General features: G+C 34.2%; 1 protein-coding gene across 1 annotated transcript; it reads right to left on the bottom strand.

Annotated features, from left to right (window-relative positions):
* Nucleotides 1-19: 19 nt before the first annotated feature.
* Nucleotides 20-12,574, bottom strand: LOC111061409 (translation initiation factor IF-2-like). The gene is made up of 5 exons (XM_039444580.1): nucleotides 12,121-12,574; nucleotides 6,129-6,274; nucleotides 2,717-3,008; nucleotides 1,289-1,765; nucleotides 20-581 (listed from the first exon to the last, which is right to left on the bottom strand). The coding sequence occupies exons 1-5, from the start codon at nucleotides 12,130-12,132 to the stop codon at nucleotides 402-404; spliced, it is 1,107 nt and encodes a 368-aa protein (XP_039300514.1). The 5' UTR covers nucleotides 12,133-12,574; the 3' UTR covers nucleotides 20-401.
* Between the last annotated feature and the right edge of the window lie 6,834 nt (nucleotides 12,575-19,408).

The raw sequence follows: 19,408 nt of genomic DNA, 5'->3' as shown, positions 1-19,408 counted from the left end.
GATTAAATGGAAACGAAGATTATTTTGCATGGCACTTACTCATTTATTTACCATGTACACAATATAAATAACAACAAAATCGCTAATATCGTTCGTGGTAGGGTTTGGTATAATTTACAATTAGAGGGAAGTCAAGGGAGTATGGGTGGAGTCAATTGATAGGAGAAAGCCTGGTAGGTGACTACTGCCTGAGATTTTAGATGGCACAGTCAGGTGACTGAAAGGCTGTGACGTCATCATTGGTCATGTGACAATGTAACTGTGACGTCTTATTGGTCACTTGATGACAATGTAGCTTTGAGGCTATCTTGGTGAATTGACCAATGAAGACGACACATTGTGACGTGATGTATGATGACGTCAGAGCCAGACAGTCAGGTTAGCAACGACGTCACAGTCACTTATTCGTTGGCGGGGGCGGCTGCGGCGGCGGCGGCTGCCTCGGCTGAGAGCTGGAAGTGTTTGGCCTTGGCGGCGGCAACTTCGGGGCTGTCTGGAATGGCGACCGGCACAGCTGGCTGAGGGATGTTAGTGGCTGCCACGCGGAAACCGTTCACTGGGTCTGACACGTAGCTGGCACTCTGAAATAATTAAGTAGTTAAATTTAAGTTTTATAAAAAACGCACGATAAAAATCCAAGTTACAAAAACAATACAATCATGATACGAATATCAAAGACAAATGCACGAGTAACTAATGAAACAGGGAATGATGAAACAATTATTAATAATGCAACAGTTAATAATAAAACAGCAGAATTTAAAAAATATATATAAGGATCCTAGACTCTATGACAAGACTACAACATAATGGAGATTGATCGAAGGGTTATGCAACGTGACTAGCGCCTTCCATTGCATTACTTCAGGGGTGCCCACCAGTGGGGGAGGGTTTAGATGCAGAGTGCGTCCATGAAATTGTTAAGCGGCTCCCTAATCTTGGGTTTGCCCCCCAAAAAAGTTCAGCAGTGTTTGAAATGACTACTGATGGTTTTTCGGTTCCCAATTTATTGGGATGGGAGGGGTTTCTAAATTTAGGGGTGGTATGCGTCCACGAAATTAGTGATTTGGGGGGGACCCCTGGTTACTTCCATTAGTTGCTTTCATTAGCAGCATTAAATGGGTTGATGCAATGAGAAAAGAGTATTGATAAGTATAGTTGAAATATTGGAGAGGTCCTGTTTTAACCTCTTTCAAGAAGAAGTTTTAGTTATTGAAGCTTCCAGTAAAAAATTTCTCCAGGTGATGGAAATCTTAGTTGAATAATAATATAATCAATCAACACTCACCTGAACAATACCGTTGGCATCGACATAGGAGTATCCACCACGGGTGACACCATCGAAGGTCTTGATCTCAGACTTGGCAGATGGGCCACCGGCGTAGCCATAGCTGTACTGGCCGAGCTCATCCTGAGAGTGGAACTGGGAGACAATGGGAGCGTGCACAATGGGAGCTGGAGCATGCACAATGGGTGCTGGGGCGGCGACAATGGGGGCTGGAGCCGAGTAGACTACTGGAGCTGGGACTGGAGCGGAGTAGACAACTGGAGCTGGAGCTGGGGCAGGGATGATGGGGGCGGGGGCGAAGATGGGAGCGGGGGCAGCAGCGGGAATGATGGCAGCTGGGGCGGGGGCGGCAACGATGGGCTCCTCGCTCTTAGGTGCCTCAGGGGCAGCGGGAACTGCCTCGGGGGTCACTGGGGCCTCAGGGGCTTCTGGAGTCTCAGGGGTCTCTGGGGTCTCCGATTCTTCGGCGGGCGAGTCCTGAGAAGAAATAAGTTCAGATTAAAACAATAATATATACAGTGATAATAATAATAGAGGAAAGAATACTGTGTAGTAATATTCATAATCTCTGCTATAATTCAGTCTCAGTGGACACTAAAATTATTATGTACAGACATCGTCTCTTGAGATGATCGATCCCCTGTTGTTCATTTTTGGGGGCGGGCACAAGTTGAATTAAGCCAACTGGGAATGGCTGATTGCTGTATTCCTTATAATTATTCAGAATCATGGATACACATCAAAACCTGTCATATTGGTTTGGGTCTGATTAGAAATATTATCTAAGACTCTGTAATTTCTTTCAAGACTTTTCCCCATCTATCAAGTTAGGCTCATTGAAGTGTTTCCAATGAAAACTAGATATTGAGAAAAAATGTAACAAAATTGTTCCACTTTCGACTCATATGCAATACGGTTCTTGAATAGAATCAATTTTTTTATTCTTTACTGATTCATACATTAAGTACATCATCAAAATTATAATATTGATGGGAATATTTATATCATATCAAGATAAATCAGTGATACTCTATCAAATCCACACATGAATGACTCAGGATTCATAGCACTGTTGAAAATGATTGACAGGACAGAACACAGACAGCATAGACCCACCCGGTTGCATAAAAGTCTGTTAACTTTTAATATCGATTAGTTGAATGCAACGATAATAATTGATGCCTGATAGTCTATTAGAGAAGCCTTCTCCTCTCTGGTTGGTTCTCTTAAAATTTGATCATGATTAGAATTTGAAATGCTTTTGTGCAGCCGGGCCAGTATGTGAAGATGTAGAAAGAGAAAACGTATACTGATTATACTACTACCACGGAATAAACAATCTATTATAGAAGTTTCCTCTGCTACTACTTTTCTCTACTACTATACAGAGAACACTATACGCTTATTCTATGATGTGGGGCTACTCACAGTTGAGGCGACGCTTTGGGCCTCCCTGGCAGCAGCTAGATGGGCTTCCTTGGCGGCGATGACCTCGGGGGTGTCCTTGACTGGTTCGGGGGCGACGGGCAGAGCTGCTGGGGGCGGCACGGGGGCCAGGGGCAGGTTGGAGGCGGCAACACGGAAACCGTTGGCGGGGTCTGACACGTAGTTGACGTTCTGTACAATGCCGTTCGAGTCCAGGTAGCTGTAACCGCCGCGGGTCACTCCATCGAAGGTCTTGGTTTCAGTCTTGGCCGAGAGGCCGTCTGTGTAGCCGTAACTGTGAACAAATTAAATTATATCATTGAAATAAATTTTCTGAAATACCTACATTTTCCAATTTCTGAGAGATCTATCAATTGTAATGTTAGTTTCTAATTTAGTGCTTCATCCTTTTCGCCCAGTCATATCTCTATATTATAGTTTGTAATATATTGAATATTGATGAAGACTAGCAAGAGATATAATATATTTTAACGCTCAGAATATCATGTCTCCGTCTTGGCATTAGCTGAAAAGACGTCTCTGTAGCCACAACTACTGCAGAAATTGAATGGTTATTATTCAATTTATAATTTCAGCTATGAGAATATAATTCAATTTTTTTATTGATTCTCAAGCAGTGGCATGACTGAGATGAAGAACACACGGGAGATGAAGGTCTTTTTCCATCAATGTAATGCATTTCAAATGTTCGAAAGTGAATAATTGCTCATATATAGCATGTCTTCTAAACTTGATTAGTGAACACAGTTATTTGGTTACATCGAAGAATGGATTTTTGTATTTTGTGTTTGCCTTATGAAGTAAATTTGTTGAAGAACACGTCAATTTTTTAGTTCTTTTCTAGCAAGTTGAGGCCAGATAAGATTTAATAAGTGAATTTATAAAATTGCTATTGAAATGAGATTTTGTTGCTTGTAAGTGGGTAATTGAATGTGATGATCAAATTAATAATTAAGTCCCAGGCAGGATTCGAACCCACGACCAGTCGCAGCGATAGAAGACTGAAGTTGCGACGCCTCAGACCCACCAAACGGCTACGCTATCCGATCTATGGTTGATTTTCATGTTTTCTGTTCATATTGTAGATATAAATAGAAACTTGATAATTGTTATTAGCTTGCCAATATAGTACATCAGTTTTTGTCAATAATTATATTATTCTTTCTAAACTGTTCAAATTTCCACCATAGAAAATTAGGAATAAAAATTAAGAATGAGTGTTAGTCAAGTACACAGAATCTCCATCTTTCTCAAATGATGATTTTTTTCTTCATTTTGTAGGGTATAACCTGAATAGAGTATAATTTCATCGAACCTTAAAGAAATATTCCAGCAAGTAGGAGCTTTATAGCATAAATAGCCAGTTTTATTAGAGTTAAATAAAAAGAAATTGTCAAAAACCACAGATTTATTGATACTTAGAAAGACCGGTTACAGTTGTTAAACTGAGTTTATCAGAGATTGACAATGGTGTAACAACCGAAACCGGTATTTCTAAGTATGAATAAATCTGTGGTTTTTGACAATTTCTTAGTATTTTTATTTAATATGAATAATTACCACAATATCAACTTCTCAACTGCACAAAAAGTTTATTATAGAATGTGTCCTGTATGTCACATATTGACTCTTGTGAATTTGGTAAATATAAATAAGGCTGGCCAACTGATCATCACAGCTCCAAATTCATATTCTGGCTACAGTAGCAACAAGGAAAATTTTCAAAATATTGATATTGTTTTATATAATTGATAAGTTTTTATTTCATACTTTTCATCACTATTCTATGAAATTGCATCATTTGATAGAAAGCATAAGATATCTTTCAATGCTAAAATTGCCTGATTCAAGTGAATTCAATTCAAATCTATTAGATATTAACTTCATAGATATCGGTCTTCATATGAAACATGAGATGCATATCACTATCGCGGTTTTAATATCAACATTATAAAATTCTTGTGGAAACTCAACCACAGCTTTGGTTGAAAATACTTAGCAAGTATACAGTATAGGTTCGCTTTAGGTCTCAAACTCTGAATGGAGCAAGAAGTGAATGCTTAAGCTTTTATTGAAAAAGTTTCCTCTTTGTTGGAAGGCTATCCAAGATAAGCTGTTCTACATCAATCAATCTCGACTTCTTTCAACTTTTTGAATAGACTTCTTGCAAAAATATTACAAGTGGGAGTTTCTGAGCCGCTTATACTATGTACGACCAAGTCAAGTGGCGTAGAGTGTGCTTATTGAACTGAAGAGTATTCAACTACAGTATTAAGTACCCTATTACCTTTTTTCACATTTTGTGCGTAAGAGTAGTACCAGCAACGTAGTAACGATAGCTGAATAACGTCGGTTCCATTGGAAATCTCAATTTTAATGAAATACTTCATATTTTTATTTTACTTTGATATTTTATATTTTCTGCATTCAATTTCTCCTCAAGAAGAAAATTGGTACCGATATGCTTCATCCATTAAACATCTTGAAAGCTCAATAAACGACATAATAAATAATACGTCGAAATTGAGGAGTGGTTTTCTTTGCAATAAGAGCTGCCTTATCACAGAAAATAGAATGAGAGGCAATAAGGCATAGTTTTTCCACTGGAAGCGTGCCTGTTTGAGACTAGCTCTCATATACACTCAGTTATGGAGAGTGCATTTGGACTTACGGAGAGTCATGGAGAGTGGTTCGGAAACCACCAAACTTCTACATTTACTCATTTCTCACTTTCATACCCAAGCGACTGTTCGGTACACTGTTTTTATTTAAATTGGATAATCTTTTTAATATTATTGTTAAGATCATTATAAGAGTGAGAAAAAGTGGCAACTGAATTTTTCAAGTGGTCTAATGAACAAGTTATGGGTTGTTGAAGTGCTAACTCCGTTTTCTTTCCAGATCATAAACGGTTTCGACTATATTAACAGAACTACTCTTGAAAATTCAAAAAAATGTATCTTCCCAAACTAAAAAATTTGATTTACCATATTGTTCATAAATAAACGTTTAAAATTTAATAACATTTTTTGTTATAATTGATAAGGTGATAGTAAGGTATGATACGCAAAAGCCCAATGTTTATGTTGGTCATCACCATCGGAAACAAATGAACTCCTCTCTTCATAATAATGGTATTCTTATATTGGTAATCTTTTACTTCTTTAAAACAAAAACAATTAACTTTTAAAATATATGAAACATTTAGAAATTGATTAAAAAGTATTTCCATCAATGGTTCTATAATTTTGAAAGTTTATTATATTTTAAAAAAGAAGTAGGATTTCTAAAAAGGATACTAATTCCATTTATTTATATTACCACTAAAAGTAGCCCTTGTTTTTCATAATTATTCAGAATTCTATTTTCATTGTATTGCGTGTATGGTACTCACGTGTACTGGCCGAGCTCATCCTGTGCGTGGAATTGGGACTTGACAGCAGGCAGGACTGGAACGGGGGCGGGGTAGACGGCGAGGGGAACGCTGGGGTAGGCGTACGCCGAGAAGGCTGACAGAGCAACCAGGCTTGCAACCAGCATCTGCAACAAACCACAAACCACATCAGTTAGCAAACAAAATCTAACAATTAGCTAATTAGAACTATTCGTACGGTATCTAATAATATGAAGTTATATTTATTGATTTGGAATTGGTGACGGATCCAGGATTGAGTGTAGGGGTGATAAGGGGGTTGGGCGGGGCTGCACCTCTCCGAAAATACAGAATAATCTTCTGTTGAAAAGAGTCATTCTATATTAAATTGAACTTATTGTAATATTTTGGTTCTGAAATTACAGTACTGTATTATATTTTTCCTACAGTTACCTTGAAAAGTGACCATTCCTGCACTGATTACAGAATGCAAAGAATCACTTTTCCGCTCCAGTGCGCAAAGTATTACTTTGCATACTCTTAATACTTTGCGTAGGTATTATCTTGCAGCCATCCCAATCAGCTGTTGACGTGTATTTTAAATGCGAATTTGTTCTATCTATATTTTTTCTGATTTTCAAATAAATAAAAATGAGAACTCATTAAATTATACATTATTGGAATATTATTAATTATTCATTATTTCGAATAATATTTTTTTCATTCATAAATTGATTGGTTGAAAAATTATTTAGAAATTAAGATTTACTCAAAATTATTCAATTTTTTAATTAATTGCATTATTTTAATTTTTAATTTGAATAAATGATCAATTATTAACTTTCAATTTCATTATCAAGTTTAAAAGAATTTAAATTTGTTACTAATAACAAAATTATACAGACAAATATTTGATGGATTTCAGCCATCATTTTACCCATAATCAACCACTTCTCATATTCAATGGTAACCGTAGGAAAAATTTAATGTGAAATACGTGAGCAAAGTTCCTCCACTGCACTCAAGAAACCATTCCGCCCTCGCCTACGGTTCGTGCGTAAACGTTCCTTTCGGTGCAGCAAACTGTCACTTTGCGCACTAGTTGCACAAATAACTATTTCAATTATATTAATTTATTTTTGGCATAGCTGAGTTTGTCTTCAGCTTTGTATTTGCGTAATTATATTACAGGATGATTTTAGCTCACTTAAAAACTTTGAACTTGAACATTATTATTAAATTATACAAATTATCTGCATTGGACAAGATTCATATCCAATAAGGTAGATCACCCATCTATTTTATTTTTCCATACCTAGTCATAAATATAAGTTGAATTATTTACGGATCCTGACAAATGAAGAAATTAAGAGGTAGTAACTTCAGTTTGGTCACAGATAGGCTGAACAATTAGAATAATTAAATCTTATGATATAACTTGTTATGAGTGATATGGTTTATCAAGTGATTTGTTGTTTGGTATGATCACTTGATAGAAAATCACTCGAGTGAAATGGCATAAACTGAAATGGAAATATCCTTTATTACGCGGGTGAGAAATGAGTATGGTAATTGAATAAGTCTAACTCATATTGTTTTCAACTTTTTCCACCATTCTTCCAAGAAACAATCTTCAAGACAATGCTTAGGAGAGAAAGAAAACAAAAATGCAGTCAAAAACAAGTTCGAAGCAGAGGGAGTCTGACAACAAATAGGTAGCCTAAAGGTGTATAAGGAAAGACGGGTGATCAGGCACAGTTGCCTTGGTCTTGAATCTTGAACGACAATAACATGAGTCTACCCTGAGGGCACAAGCTGGTTCAGTAGAGGAGCATCAGCATCACAACCTCCATTAGCAGCCGCAGCAGCAGCAGCATTATTAGATCAATGCGAGGATCAGCGGTCATCTAAAGGTCAAATGGTGTCTGGCACTGTTAAGGTTAAGGTGGTGGCCGCCAAGGTCAACCAGACACGCCCTACATCAATCTGCTGCGTTTCTTCCTCTTTGGCTGCGACGACGGTGATGCAACAAGAGCAAAACGCCACGCACCACCAGCAGGTACGCCTGAACCACTCCCAGGGCGTGGTTTCCCGCGCAAACCAACCGCCCTTGGCGCCAAAATCACTCGGGTGTCACTCGGCGATCACGTGACCATACACCGACGCTAAATTCACCGCACCAATAATTAAATGAATCTCAAATAACGGTCGAATATCGGATTCCCTCAACTTTTGCTTTCGATCAAATTCAGGGGCGAGGTTAGTGATCTCTAAACCAAAAGGAAGGCCCACGGGTGAATCCTTTCAAGGCAACCAGGTCTGCGCAGTTGGCACCCATTATATAACTGAGATAATCATCTGTGATTAAAGTTGTTGACGTTCTAATAATATCACAGATTAAGGGGGTGTTTTATCCTTGAAAAGGTTGTAGTTGGACCTTTTGATGGACAATTAATTGCTCACAAACAAAAGTGACTTTTGGAGCTACACTCTTTGTTAATCATAAATAAATAAATAAAATTTTATTGCCATCAAATTCATGGAACACAGACAACGTCAAATATCAGGTACAATACAATAATAATGAAAAAACAATGTCACATAACAGTCTTTAGGTAATAATGTGTGTCAATAATCAATCCTTAAAGCTTTAAATTGGTGAAATTGAAATACAGGTCACAATACAGTACTATTAAGATATAAAGACATTCACTAGCACAAGTGTAAATATACATCTGGTAACTATAGAGAAATTACATTTTCAAGGAATTCATTGATACAATAGAAAGGATTTAACAGAAGCCATTTGCATAATCTACTTTTGAATCTTTTATCTGACTCTGATATGAGATCTGTAGGAAGTTTATTAAATAATTTTATCCCAATTGTATCATAGCTGTTGGCTGTCTTAGAAAGTCGGTGGTATGGCACATCAATTCTGTCACAGTTTCGTGTATTATAAGAATGAGTATCGAGTCTCAGATTTAAGTTAGAAATGTTCTTTTTAATGTGTAATAAAACTATGTATATGTAAAAATTCACTATTGTCATTATGTTGAGCTCAATAAAAAGTGGTTTGGCATGAGCTAATCTATCGGAACTTGTTCATAACTACTCTATCATAACTACTTATCTCATTTGTAAAAATCATTGTTAGTCTTATTCTATTCCATAGAAATGTGAAATGAATTTTCATATTATCATAAAGGGATGTATTTATTGAGAAATAGTATTTTTCAAAAATATTATTTTATATGTACGGAATTCAATAACAACCTAGTAGCCATTGCAGTACCGTACCTTTTATTTCTGGAACAGATCAATAATCATAGCTCAAAAGGAGATTTTGATTGGAAAGTTGAAGATAATATTAAAAAATGAAGTGCTTCAGTTGTTAATTATATTTCAATAAACGATTGCAGGAAGATTTAGCTGGAAACATAGGTAGTAATGTTTTCAACTAAGTTGTTTTTCAGTGAAGGAAAAGTATTTCTATTTGATAGAGATAGAACAGAGAAAGATATAAAAAATAATGATCCATATTCTTTAATAGCTACTAAAATTGGTGAGTGATAGTCATTATTCATTCTGAAGTAATAAAATTGATCGATGGTTACAAATAATTCAAAATACTGTCCATCTGGAAGCAGATTGAGTTGATCAGATTATAGAAAAAGTAACTGAGCTGTGATGACGATTTATAATATTGTGATCTATGAAGTGTAGATACTAAATAAAACTCAAATACTTGTCGTTCACAATGAATAACGTTTTAGACATGATTCAACTTGATTTTTATTGTAGCCAATTGAAAACATAATTTTTATTAGGTTGACTGCAATTCTCAATCAATCAAATTAAAAATAAAATTAATTTTGTTGAACTGTAACATACTGCTATATTAAAAAATACCATAATCTGCTAGTAGATTTCCTATCATCTCATGAGCAATAAATCATTACATTCTAGATATTTTTCAATTAACTTCTGAAACCATGGAAAAAATATTTTATGGAATATCTCTGAGATTAAGCTTAATAGTTTAATTTTATGACAAATCAATCAAATAAAACGTATGAATGGGTTATGGCGATTTATCGCACTTTTAAAATAATTCACTTCATTTGGCTAAACTCCAGAACAAAATTTCAAAGACATCCATTCAAGAGAAGCTGATAGGATGACAGTAATAAAATAGTTCCTGTAAAATTTGAATAATCTGTAAGTTACTCAATTGTAATGAAAAAAATAGATTTGTTGTATTTTTGATAGTTCAAAGAGAAAGTATAGAGTACCTATTGAATGAAATTCAAAGTTCTGAATGGAAAAACGGATTACATGCTATTTCTATTTCATTGAACCTGAGACTTCTGCGTGTGATAGCATATAGTGATATGAAGCATTATGTAGTTAGAATACTATTCATGGTGAAATCTGATGCAGTTTTCAGTAAGTTTAAAAACTTATGAAACTATTGAAATGTGATGAGTGGTCCTTGTTTGGTTCAACTATCTAATGATGAGATTATTCAATTCACATTAAGAACCAAATAAAAAGTTTTATCAGGCCCACTCATCATCTATCAACTATCATCTGTATCCCAAAATAGACAAAAAACACCCACCTATGTCATTATTGTTCACTAACTCATTTCATTGATAAAACCTATCTAATCATCCAATTTTTGATGGAAATTTCATGTGATTTGACCGTCTGAACGTTTTTTAAGTGAATGTTTGTTACTCAAGGTTACAAACTGGAAATTTTTCAAATAGGTGCTACTTTCTCAAATGTAAAATTTGATCCACAATTTAGTGTGTAAAAACTTCTCAATTTTCAATAAACTTACTCTGTCAAGTTTCTCAGCTAGACAATGAGTGATTAATTATTATTCAATTCAGATACTAGAAAATTATTCAATTCTTGATGTAAATGGCCAACATCATCATAATAACATCAATTAATATCTAGTGAATGAATCAACTTTTCTACTATTACAAGAACCCTTCTTACAATCATCACTCCAATGATTGGAATAAAATGATGATCTTTGGAAACCAGAGACAACAATGATCACTTTGTTTAACCATATAAAATAAGAATAGAAAATAATATATTCTAGAATAATTATGATAAATGATAAACGTGTGATTTAACTTGAATCAATGTACAAATTATTATGATAATTGCAACTAGAATTCATATGCAATTGGAACTTATGGAAAGTTTCAATCAGAATTTCATCCTATTATCAAAGTAATGTCATACTTTCAACTCCAGAATCAATTTGTGAATTAAGATTCAATTGAACTCGAATTTTTGAAATACTTAACTATTTGACAATAATTTCAACAGAAAAATACAAGCAATTGGAATCTTCATCAACTTTATGGAATATTACTTCAATCAAGACTTCAACCTAATGTAATCTTACAACACAATAACTACATACTACTTTAATGTATACTATTAACGTATGTATTTATTTATCCCATCCAAATACCAGCAAAAATGATTATACAATGAATAGGAGAGGAGAATAAGCTAAACCTAAATTTTCCCTCTCCCAAATTTCGATTAAAAAATGCATTATTTAATTAAAAGTTTATTTATATAAAGTTGATTCATTAGAATAATAAAAGTTTTCGAAGAAAAGAGTTATTAAGAAATTCATGTATGAAAATCAATTGAACATAAATTTGCAAAATGTTATGACACTTTCAAAAATTAATTTGCCAATCTGATTGTACTTCAATTCGTGAATTATTGTTATTCAACAATAATTCCAACTGATAATCAAAAGCAATCGGTTGTTTTATGAAATTTATGGAATAAGTTAGCCTACTACCTTCAATCAAGACCCCATCCTTATGAAATCACACAATAATTGCATACTTTTATGTATTATGCAGTCAATTAAGACTTAATTAGACTTGAATTTGCAAATTATTGATACAATTGAAACTAGAATTGGAAAGAAGTTTGTTAAAGTTGTATGATACTTTATACTCACAGTCGACTGCATGGTGAAGCTTCTAGCAGCAGGGATGCGCTACTTGTCCAGAACTCACAACCCACTAAAAGTGACTTCTTGAGTTGGTTGGGACGAGTGTCTTCCTATTTATAGCTGGAGCCTGCTGCTCTGCAACCACTCTGTCGCCACCCTGCCTGCCTCTTCAGCAGCAAGGTCGACAAGGCCAAAAAATCATCACAAATCAGCCGCCCACCACTTTTTCAACAACAGCCGTAATAAATTTAGATTTGCATAGGACATGTCCAAAAGAGCGGAGCATAAAGATGAGGGGTGTGGTGCAGCGTCGGACGCCCTGAAGGGGTCAATGACCTTTGGACGCGCGATTTGGACGCGCGCGACGACAGCCTTCGCTTTCTGCCGCAGCGTCGCACTGTCAAGGTCGCTCCGAACGGAAGAAGTCGCTGTGGGACGAGCGCCGCACAAAATGGCCGTGTCCTCAGCATCCGCAGGAAATGGAGAGTGGGCCTACCATCTAGGGCTTGGTCCAGAAGAATAATATACTGGTCTTGTAAGGATTAAAATAAGAATAAGAGTGAATTTATTCCTCTGCGAATGGAATAATGGAAATGGATTGAATCTCTCAAATGGAATCAATCCATAAAAGCATGTAAGAGACCATATAAGCATGTATGAACATATTTGAATATAAAAAATGGAATGAAAACAGCATGGTACTGCTTTCAATGTGTTAGAGTCTCTTCACATTACGCTGAAATACGTCTTTTGAGAGACGTAGCCGTCCTATCTCCAGGGGCTATCCCCCCCCCCCAAGGATCAGATAAATATTGAAAATACGGGTCCATCTACACGAATCCTTAGAATCTCATTCTGATTTAATACTTTTCAAACAGTAGTAGTATAATTCCTTCTACAGTATCAACAATGTAGCAAAATTGCCTTTAAAGTATGGATACGGAGTAATAAATAATATATTTTTCTCTGTGGTATAGTTGAAGATTGAATATAGAATGGATATAATATTATTGATCAGGGCACAATGAGTGAGTTATTGCATGAATTTCAACGTGAGAATTAACAAGTTGCAAGATGTCACAGTGGAAGCAAAAGAAAGGGCACAATCAAAAATGTATGTACAGAGTTGGTGAGAATTATGGGAACAGCTTAATGTTTCTTCAGCTTTTTAACTGAAAGTTATTCTTCAATTAGAATATGATCCCAGTGAAACTGTTGAAATTGTCATTGTAAAAGAAAAAATGATCTTTTTCCATTATTTTAAGAAATCTGTTTCAGTGTAGTCCTACTCTGTAGACCTATATTTCTAATAGATATTTCATGATTTAATAACTAATAATGTATGTATTGATACTTCAACCACATTTGTATAAAACTGGAAAAATGAAGCATTGTAAAAGTGAAGCATCTTCGAATGTAACATTTATGGGGAAAAACCCAGGACCCTCTATCCTTTGGGGGTACTCCTTCCCCCCTCATACCTCTTAGTTTTAGCCCCCCCCCTAGCAGTTAGGTGAAATGGCGCCACCTGTATCTCCCAACATTGAAAGCTAGGCTACGCTGATGAACGGGACAGATAGACACTTAGCTTTGATTTAACATTGGGAGATAGGACGTATTTTAGCGTGACATAGCTAGGTTTGATGAGTCAAGAGTGCCAGGATGTGTGCAGAATGTCAACATTCGAGCCAGGACCACTAACACCTTACCAGAGGTGCCCCAGACGCACCCCCACTGAATTTCCAAATTTGGTACTAGTCACTTTAAACTATTGAAATATATTATTTTGAACTCTATTTCAAACACTGCTAACCTTTCTTTGGACCCCACCAAAATAGTTTTTGAGCCCCCCCACCCCAAGAATTTCGAGGACGCAATCTACCTGTGGATACCTATGAATATTCTGTTCAAAATATTATTGAAAATAAAAAATTGACGACCGCAAAAAGGCTGCTTCAGTTTGAGAAAAATTTCAATTTTGCATGCAAGTGAAATTTTTAGCGTTTGGTTTTGAGTAAGTTTATTATTTTAGTATGAGAGGAATTAGGAGTAAGATGGCAGTAACATTATATTCAGCATTATTCTATATTTTTACTTCATATTGTAAAATCTTATTGAGGCCGAATTGATATAATTGATAGGATATTTCTAGATTTTGTAAGTTGGTACAGGCATTAGAGCCTAAACCTTGAATGTGAGAAGAAATAGAAATTTCTTTTTTGACATAAGACATTTAACAAAATGTATGGTCAATCGTCACATATATATATATATATATATATATATATATATATATATATATATAATATATATATATATATATCTATACATACATATACACTTATACATATATAGATATATACATACACATATACATAATACACTTACATATAATATTATACAAAAAATTCAAAGCACAGAAACAATAAGATTCTACAATACAAAGTAATTTACAAACCCATTTTCACAATTCATACAGGAAAAGAATGTATGATAAGAACTGTATCTCCTATTATATCAGATTAGTTCTAAGTTCGTTCTTTATCTTAGAATAATATAAATGGAAATATGAATCTGAGTACCCATTCGTATTATTTTGACATGACATGTTTCGGCTACTAATGCCATTTTCAAGTAACCGAAATATGTCGTGTCAAAATAATTCATAAGGATACTCAGATTTATATTTTCATTTATATTAAAAGTAGCCCTGAAGAAAAAAAGACTATAAATGAATAATATGTTTTCTTCTGCGAATTGGGATGATTGAAAAAATGCTGGAAAATTCGTTATCAGTTGCGTCTGTCATATAAACTGGAATAATCTTGTACGACCATTCAATATCGATCAGCCAATCAATCGCTCTCTAGAAATGGATGGAGGCTGACTACAACGCTGCGGTGGGTTGAAGCTGTTTCTCCCAGTAAATTGACATTGACATTGACAAGTCTAGGTAACTGAATTTGTGAGATGTTTTGAAGAAGGCTGTTTGGTCCGATTGGATAACCAGACCGGACACAAGTTTGGATTTTTGATAATAGTGTCATTATATTTTACATTTGTATACTAGATTTTACAATTCTCATTATTCTATAATATAATGTAACAATTATTATAATATGAAGTATCACAATTACTGGTATAACATGAATGTAACAATTAAGTAGAATGTGAACCCAAGTTTGAAAAACTGAATTGAAGTCAATCAACTGCTTGCTATCTCTATCACTCCCAAACGTGTTGGGTTACCGTACCCATTTTCTGAGATTTTCCAAGACTCACAAATTCACTGAACTGAACTAATATAATTGTCAAAGAACTTGTAACAGTAAACTTTGAACAGTTGAGAGCATACAAGTAGCGATTAATCTCTAAAATATTGCATCACAGCTATAACTTATACCGTAACTTATACCGAAGACTAGTGTACAATATAGAGAATACAAGAAGCTCAACTTCAGTGAAAAAATAATCCAGTTTGAACAACTAATTTGGGATATCAATATTCCGTAATATAAATTTTCAAGCAGATTCTATACATGTTTCGAAATGAAACATTAATGGATAGAAATCACGTTTGCTACAGTTAATGTTATACTTATTATATGATGATAATAATTTCAATCTTAGAGGTTTGAAATAATTATAACAGGTTTCAGATCATGGGAGAGATTAGAAAGAATCTATTCTTTCTCGAGGACAGAATAGAAAACAGATCCATGGAGTCCTGTAATAGAAATTAATGGAATATATTAGAAAGAATGTATTCTTTCATAGAATAAAAACAGATTAATGGAGTCCTGGAGAGAAAAAACATATCTCTCTTCTGCTCACATGAGTTCTGAGCTTGTGCTTGAGGAGGAGATGATGATTTGATGATAGGAGAGTAGAGAGAGAGATGAATAAACTCACACTTTTAGTAAGATTCCTCATCACTATCAACCAAGGAAATATTTTAGAACTCATAGCTGTTTATTAGCAGTGCTAGCCTCAAGCTGACACCCCTACAACGGGAGAGCTAAGAGTATGTATCCAATGTATTCCTATTCATAAACTGTGCAATTAGATTAGCTGTTCAACTGCTAGGAAAACCGCTCTTTGGTTTCTGTCTTAAAACCATGTGCTGACAGGTTTTCTATATTTGAGGACTTCATTAACAGGCGTAATTTCAATAGCGTATCCTCTGCAATCTAATAAGAAGGAACAAACAAAGGTTAATAATTGTCTTTTTTCGTTAAGGCTACTATTTATTTTTTAGGGCTACTCTTGAATAGAAATAAAAATCTTAGTACCATTTTTTAAAATTGTTTACTAGGCCTATTATCAAGTTATTAAAGATTAATAACTACGAGTAAGAGTACAAAACACATATATTTTTCTTTAAATCCGATAATAAATATACTTTTACGTATAAATAAATGTGTTATGTGAATGTGAATAGAAAATAACTTATTCATCTGAATTCTTCTGAATAGAAAAGCTATAATAACCAGGTTTTTGAATTCCAGTCTAACCTACAGAGTTATCGTCGTATATTCTGTTTTTAACCAGTGCATTAGAGGCGTACAGCAACACTTGCATGCATTTGTGCAGTATCAGAGCTTATTGAAGGCGTTCTTCTCGCGTGTCGACCTTGATAAAAGTTGATGCTTTCAAGAAAACGATAGTCTCGATAGCGAATTCTATTTAATAAAGTTTGATGATACGTGTTAGAACTCATGTTTTGATGTTAGGTGTTTTGGTAGGTGATAATCGATGGCAATCGAGTAGGTCGTAATGATGGTCATGGAGTGAATTTCATTCAGGAGTTGTGGTTTCAACACTGTTGATCTCCAATAGTGAATCATGTTTTCAAGAGAATCTCTAATCCATTCCCATGAATTAAACTGTGAATAACTTAATTCTACTTGATTTTCACTTAACCCTCAACTGGTATGGTGTCTTTGGGGTCACACTCAAGGTATGGTTGGGTCAAAAATGACCCCAAATTTAAAAAAATACTCTTAGATGTATAATTAAGTCTTTCTATTTAAAATCAAATAAGAACATAGTCTACTTGTTGTTCCAAGACCATTTACAATATGAAATTACAGTTTAAAAAATATTTATGTTGAAAAAATCTGAAGCATGTCAAGAATGTGCAATACTATTTTTGAAAAAATAAAAAAAAATACATCCTGTTGAACAAAAGTCTCTTCTGTGCTTTTATGTCATAGAGTATGAGTCCATCTCCAAAAAAAACCTGTAATAACATAGTTTTTATCAGTTCACAAATAAACTGACATAGGTAAAAGTTATGTACTGAAAATTTTCAAAAAATCTTACATTTTGTATGGAAATGTTCTCTCTAATTGTGTAAATCCCAGTTTTTTTATTGAATATAATATCCCTGATGTTCTCTTTTTGTGTTATATTTTTTTTTAATAAAAATCTTTTACACATTTTTTTATAGATAATTGAATTTATAGATTCACAGATTGAATCCCCTTTAATGGTATGGCTGGGTCAAATGTGACCAAGCCAACGATTATTTTTGTTTCTGAACTTATCTTTCTGTAGAATTGTATTAGGGCCCAAAAATCATTTACCTTCATGAAAGAAGTAATAATATTATCAATAATAATAATAATAATTACACAAAAGCCAATCAAATTTAATTGGTATAAAATTACATCATTTGATGGAACCAATGCAACAAAATCCCAATATATGGTGATTATGAGGTAATTATATCATTATGTGATAAGTAATTGGTTAAGTAATAAGTGATATATTATGGAATATAAGAATAATTGATTCCCAAAGTAGGCGATAATAAATCGACAGAGCTTTTACTGAAGCTAGTGCTTTTTTTTAGATCGAAAAAGTTTTGCACCAACTTTTGGTACCGTACTCATTAAATGTGAAATATTTTTGTTTATGACTAGATCATATTAATGAAATCCTTATGAGTAGTGCGTTGATTATTATCATGAAAGTGCGGGATTATTAGTTTAAGTAGAGTGAAAAAACATATTGATTGAAATAGGCTTCTCTCATAACATCTTCTCAGCACTGACACTGGCTAATTAACAGCTGCCAGCACGATTCACTGGACATGCATTTATGAAGACCAGATTTAGATTTTGATGATGGAATTTCACATACTCTGTATGAATCTATCACTAGAATGAACAAACTTCAATCTAGGATGAACAAGGAGAGATATACATACCTATTATTAGGTAATACCTATTATTATTTTGATAGTTCAGTTTTAAAACTATTTAGTAGAATACAGATTCAATATTGTTTCTTCTGAGCTGAATATCAATATTTCAACTTCATCATATTTTTCAGCTCCTCTTCAATTAGCAACCGAATTCAGATAAGATTTATCTAAAATTTTAATTTCTCCGTGAAATCCAGATCTGTTCATAGTGTGAATCTTTGAAGCGTACTACACAAAAGAGAATCTCAAATTAGTTTGTTATGACACCGTTGAATAGAATCCCGAAAATTGAAATTCAATTGAATAGCTTTTGTAAATAATTTACTTATAATCCAATTGAGGAAGAGATTTACTCAGTTTTCTGTGGGTCGTACCTCAGACGTTTTGTATCTGTGGTTGTACTTACTTTTCTTACGAACGTTCTTAGTCAAGTACTCTTTGGGAACCAATCAGAATCATCGAAACAGCCTCTACAATGATTGTAATTGGTTTCTGTTATTGGATGCTACACAAACAAAAAAAAACTAAATCTTGAACTTGTTTGGTCAAATTTTCTATGTTATTAATTTCAGATTATGAGGAAACTTTTTTCGACTTAAACTAGTCTCTAATTGGGAAAATGTTCATTATATCAGAACGTAGTAAATTAATGGTATGAAAAATCAATAGTTTACATGGCCTCATTTCCCATAATCATTAATCTCATTGTTCATCTTCTTCTCGAAACCCTGGTTAGATAAAATAAATACGTGGAACTGGAAATTTTTGTTTAGGCTATACTGTGTCTACTAGATAATTATGTTACGTTATACTCGTAGTATGACGAAAGAGTGATTGGGACAATTCATGTAAATAACTAAAGAACTTTCATTAGCATGTTGAATATCTTAATCTATGATGGAAGGAAATCTGGAGCTCTAATTCAATCTTGCATGAAAAATATATATTTCCACTTGATTCGAAACAGACATTTCCAGCCGAATGAACTTAATCGAATTCAATTTAATCCAGAGCTACATCATTCCTGTCTTCTTCAGATTATTATTATTCCTTGAGACGGACAGAGAAATTCAGGTCGCGCAA

Source organism: Nilaparvata lugens, chromosome 1 (genome assembly GCF_014356525.2).
Source record: "Nilaparvata lugens isolate BPH chromosome 1, ASM1435652v1, whole genome shotgun sequence".
Lineage (NCBI taxonomy): Eukaryota > Metazoa > Arthropoda > Insecta > Hemiptera > Delphacidae > Nilaparvata > Nilaparvata lugens.
This window is presented reverse-complemented; position numbering and strand designations above follow the sequence as displayed.

Coding starts and splice junctions, on each gene's coding strand:
- LOC111061409 (XM_039444580.1), bottom strand. Junction 1,766..2,716: donor CCCAAAGCGTCGCCTCAACT/GTGAGTAGCCCC, acceptor ATTTCTTCTCAG/GACTCGCCCGCCGAAGAATC. Junction 582..1,288: donor ATGCCAACGGTATTGTTCAG/GTGAGTGTTGAT, acceptor TAATTATTTCAG/AGTGCCAGCTACGTGTCAGA.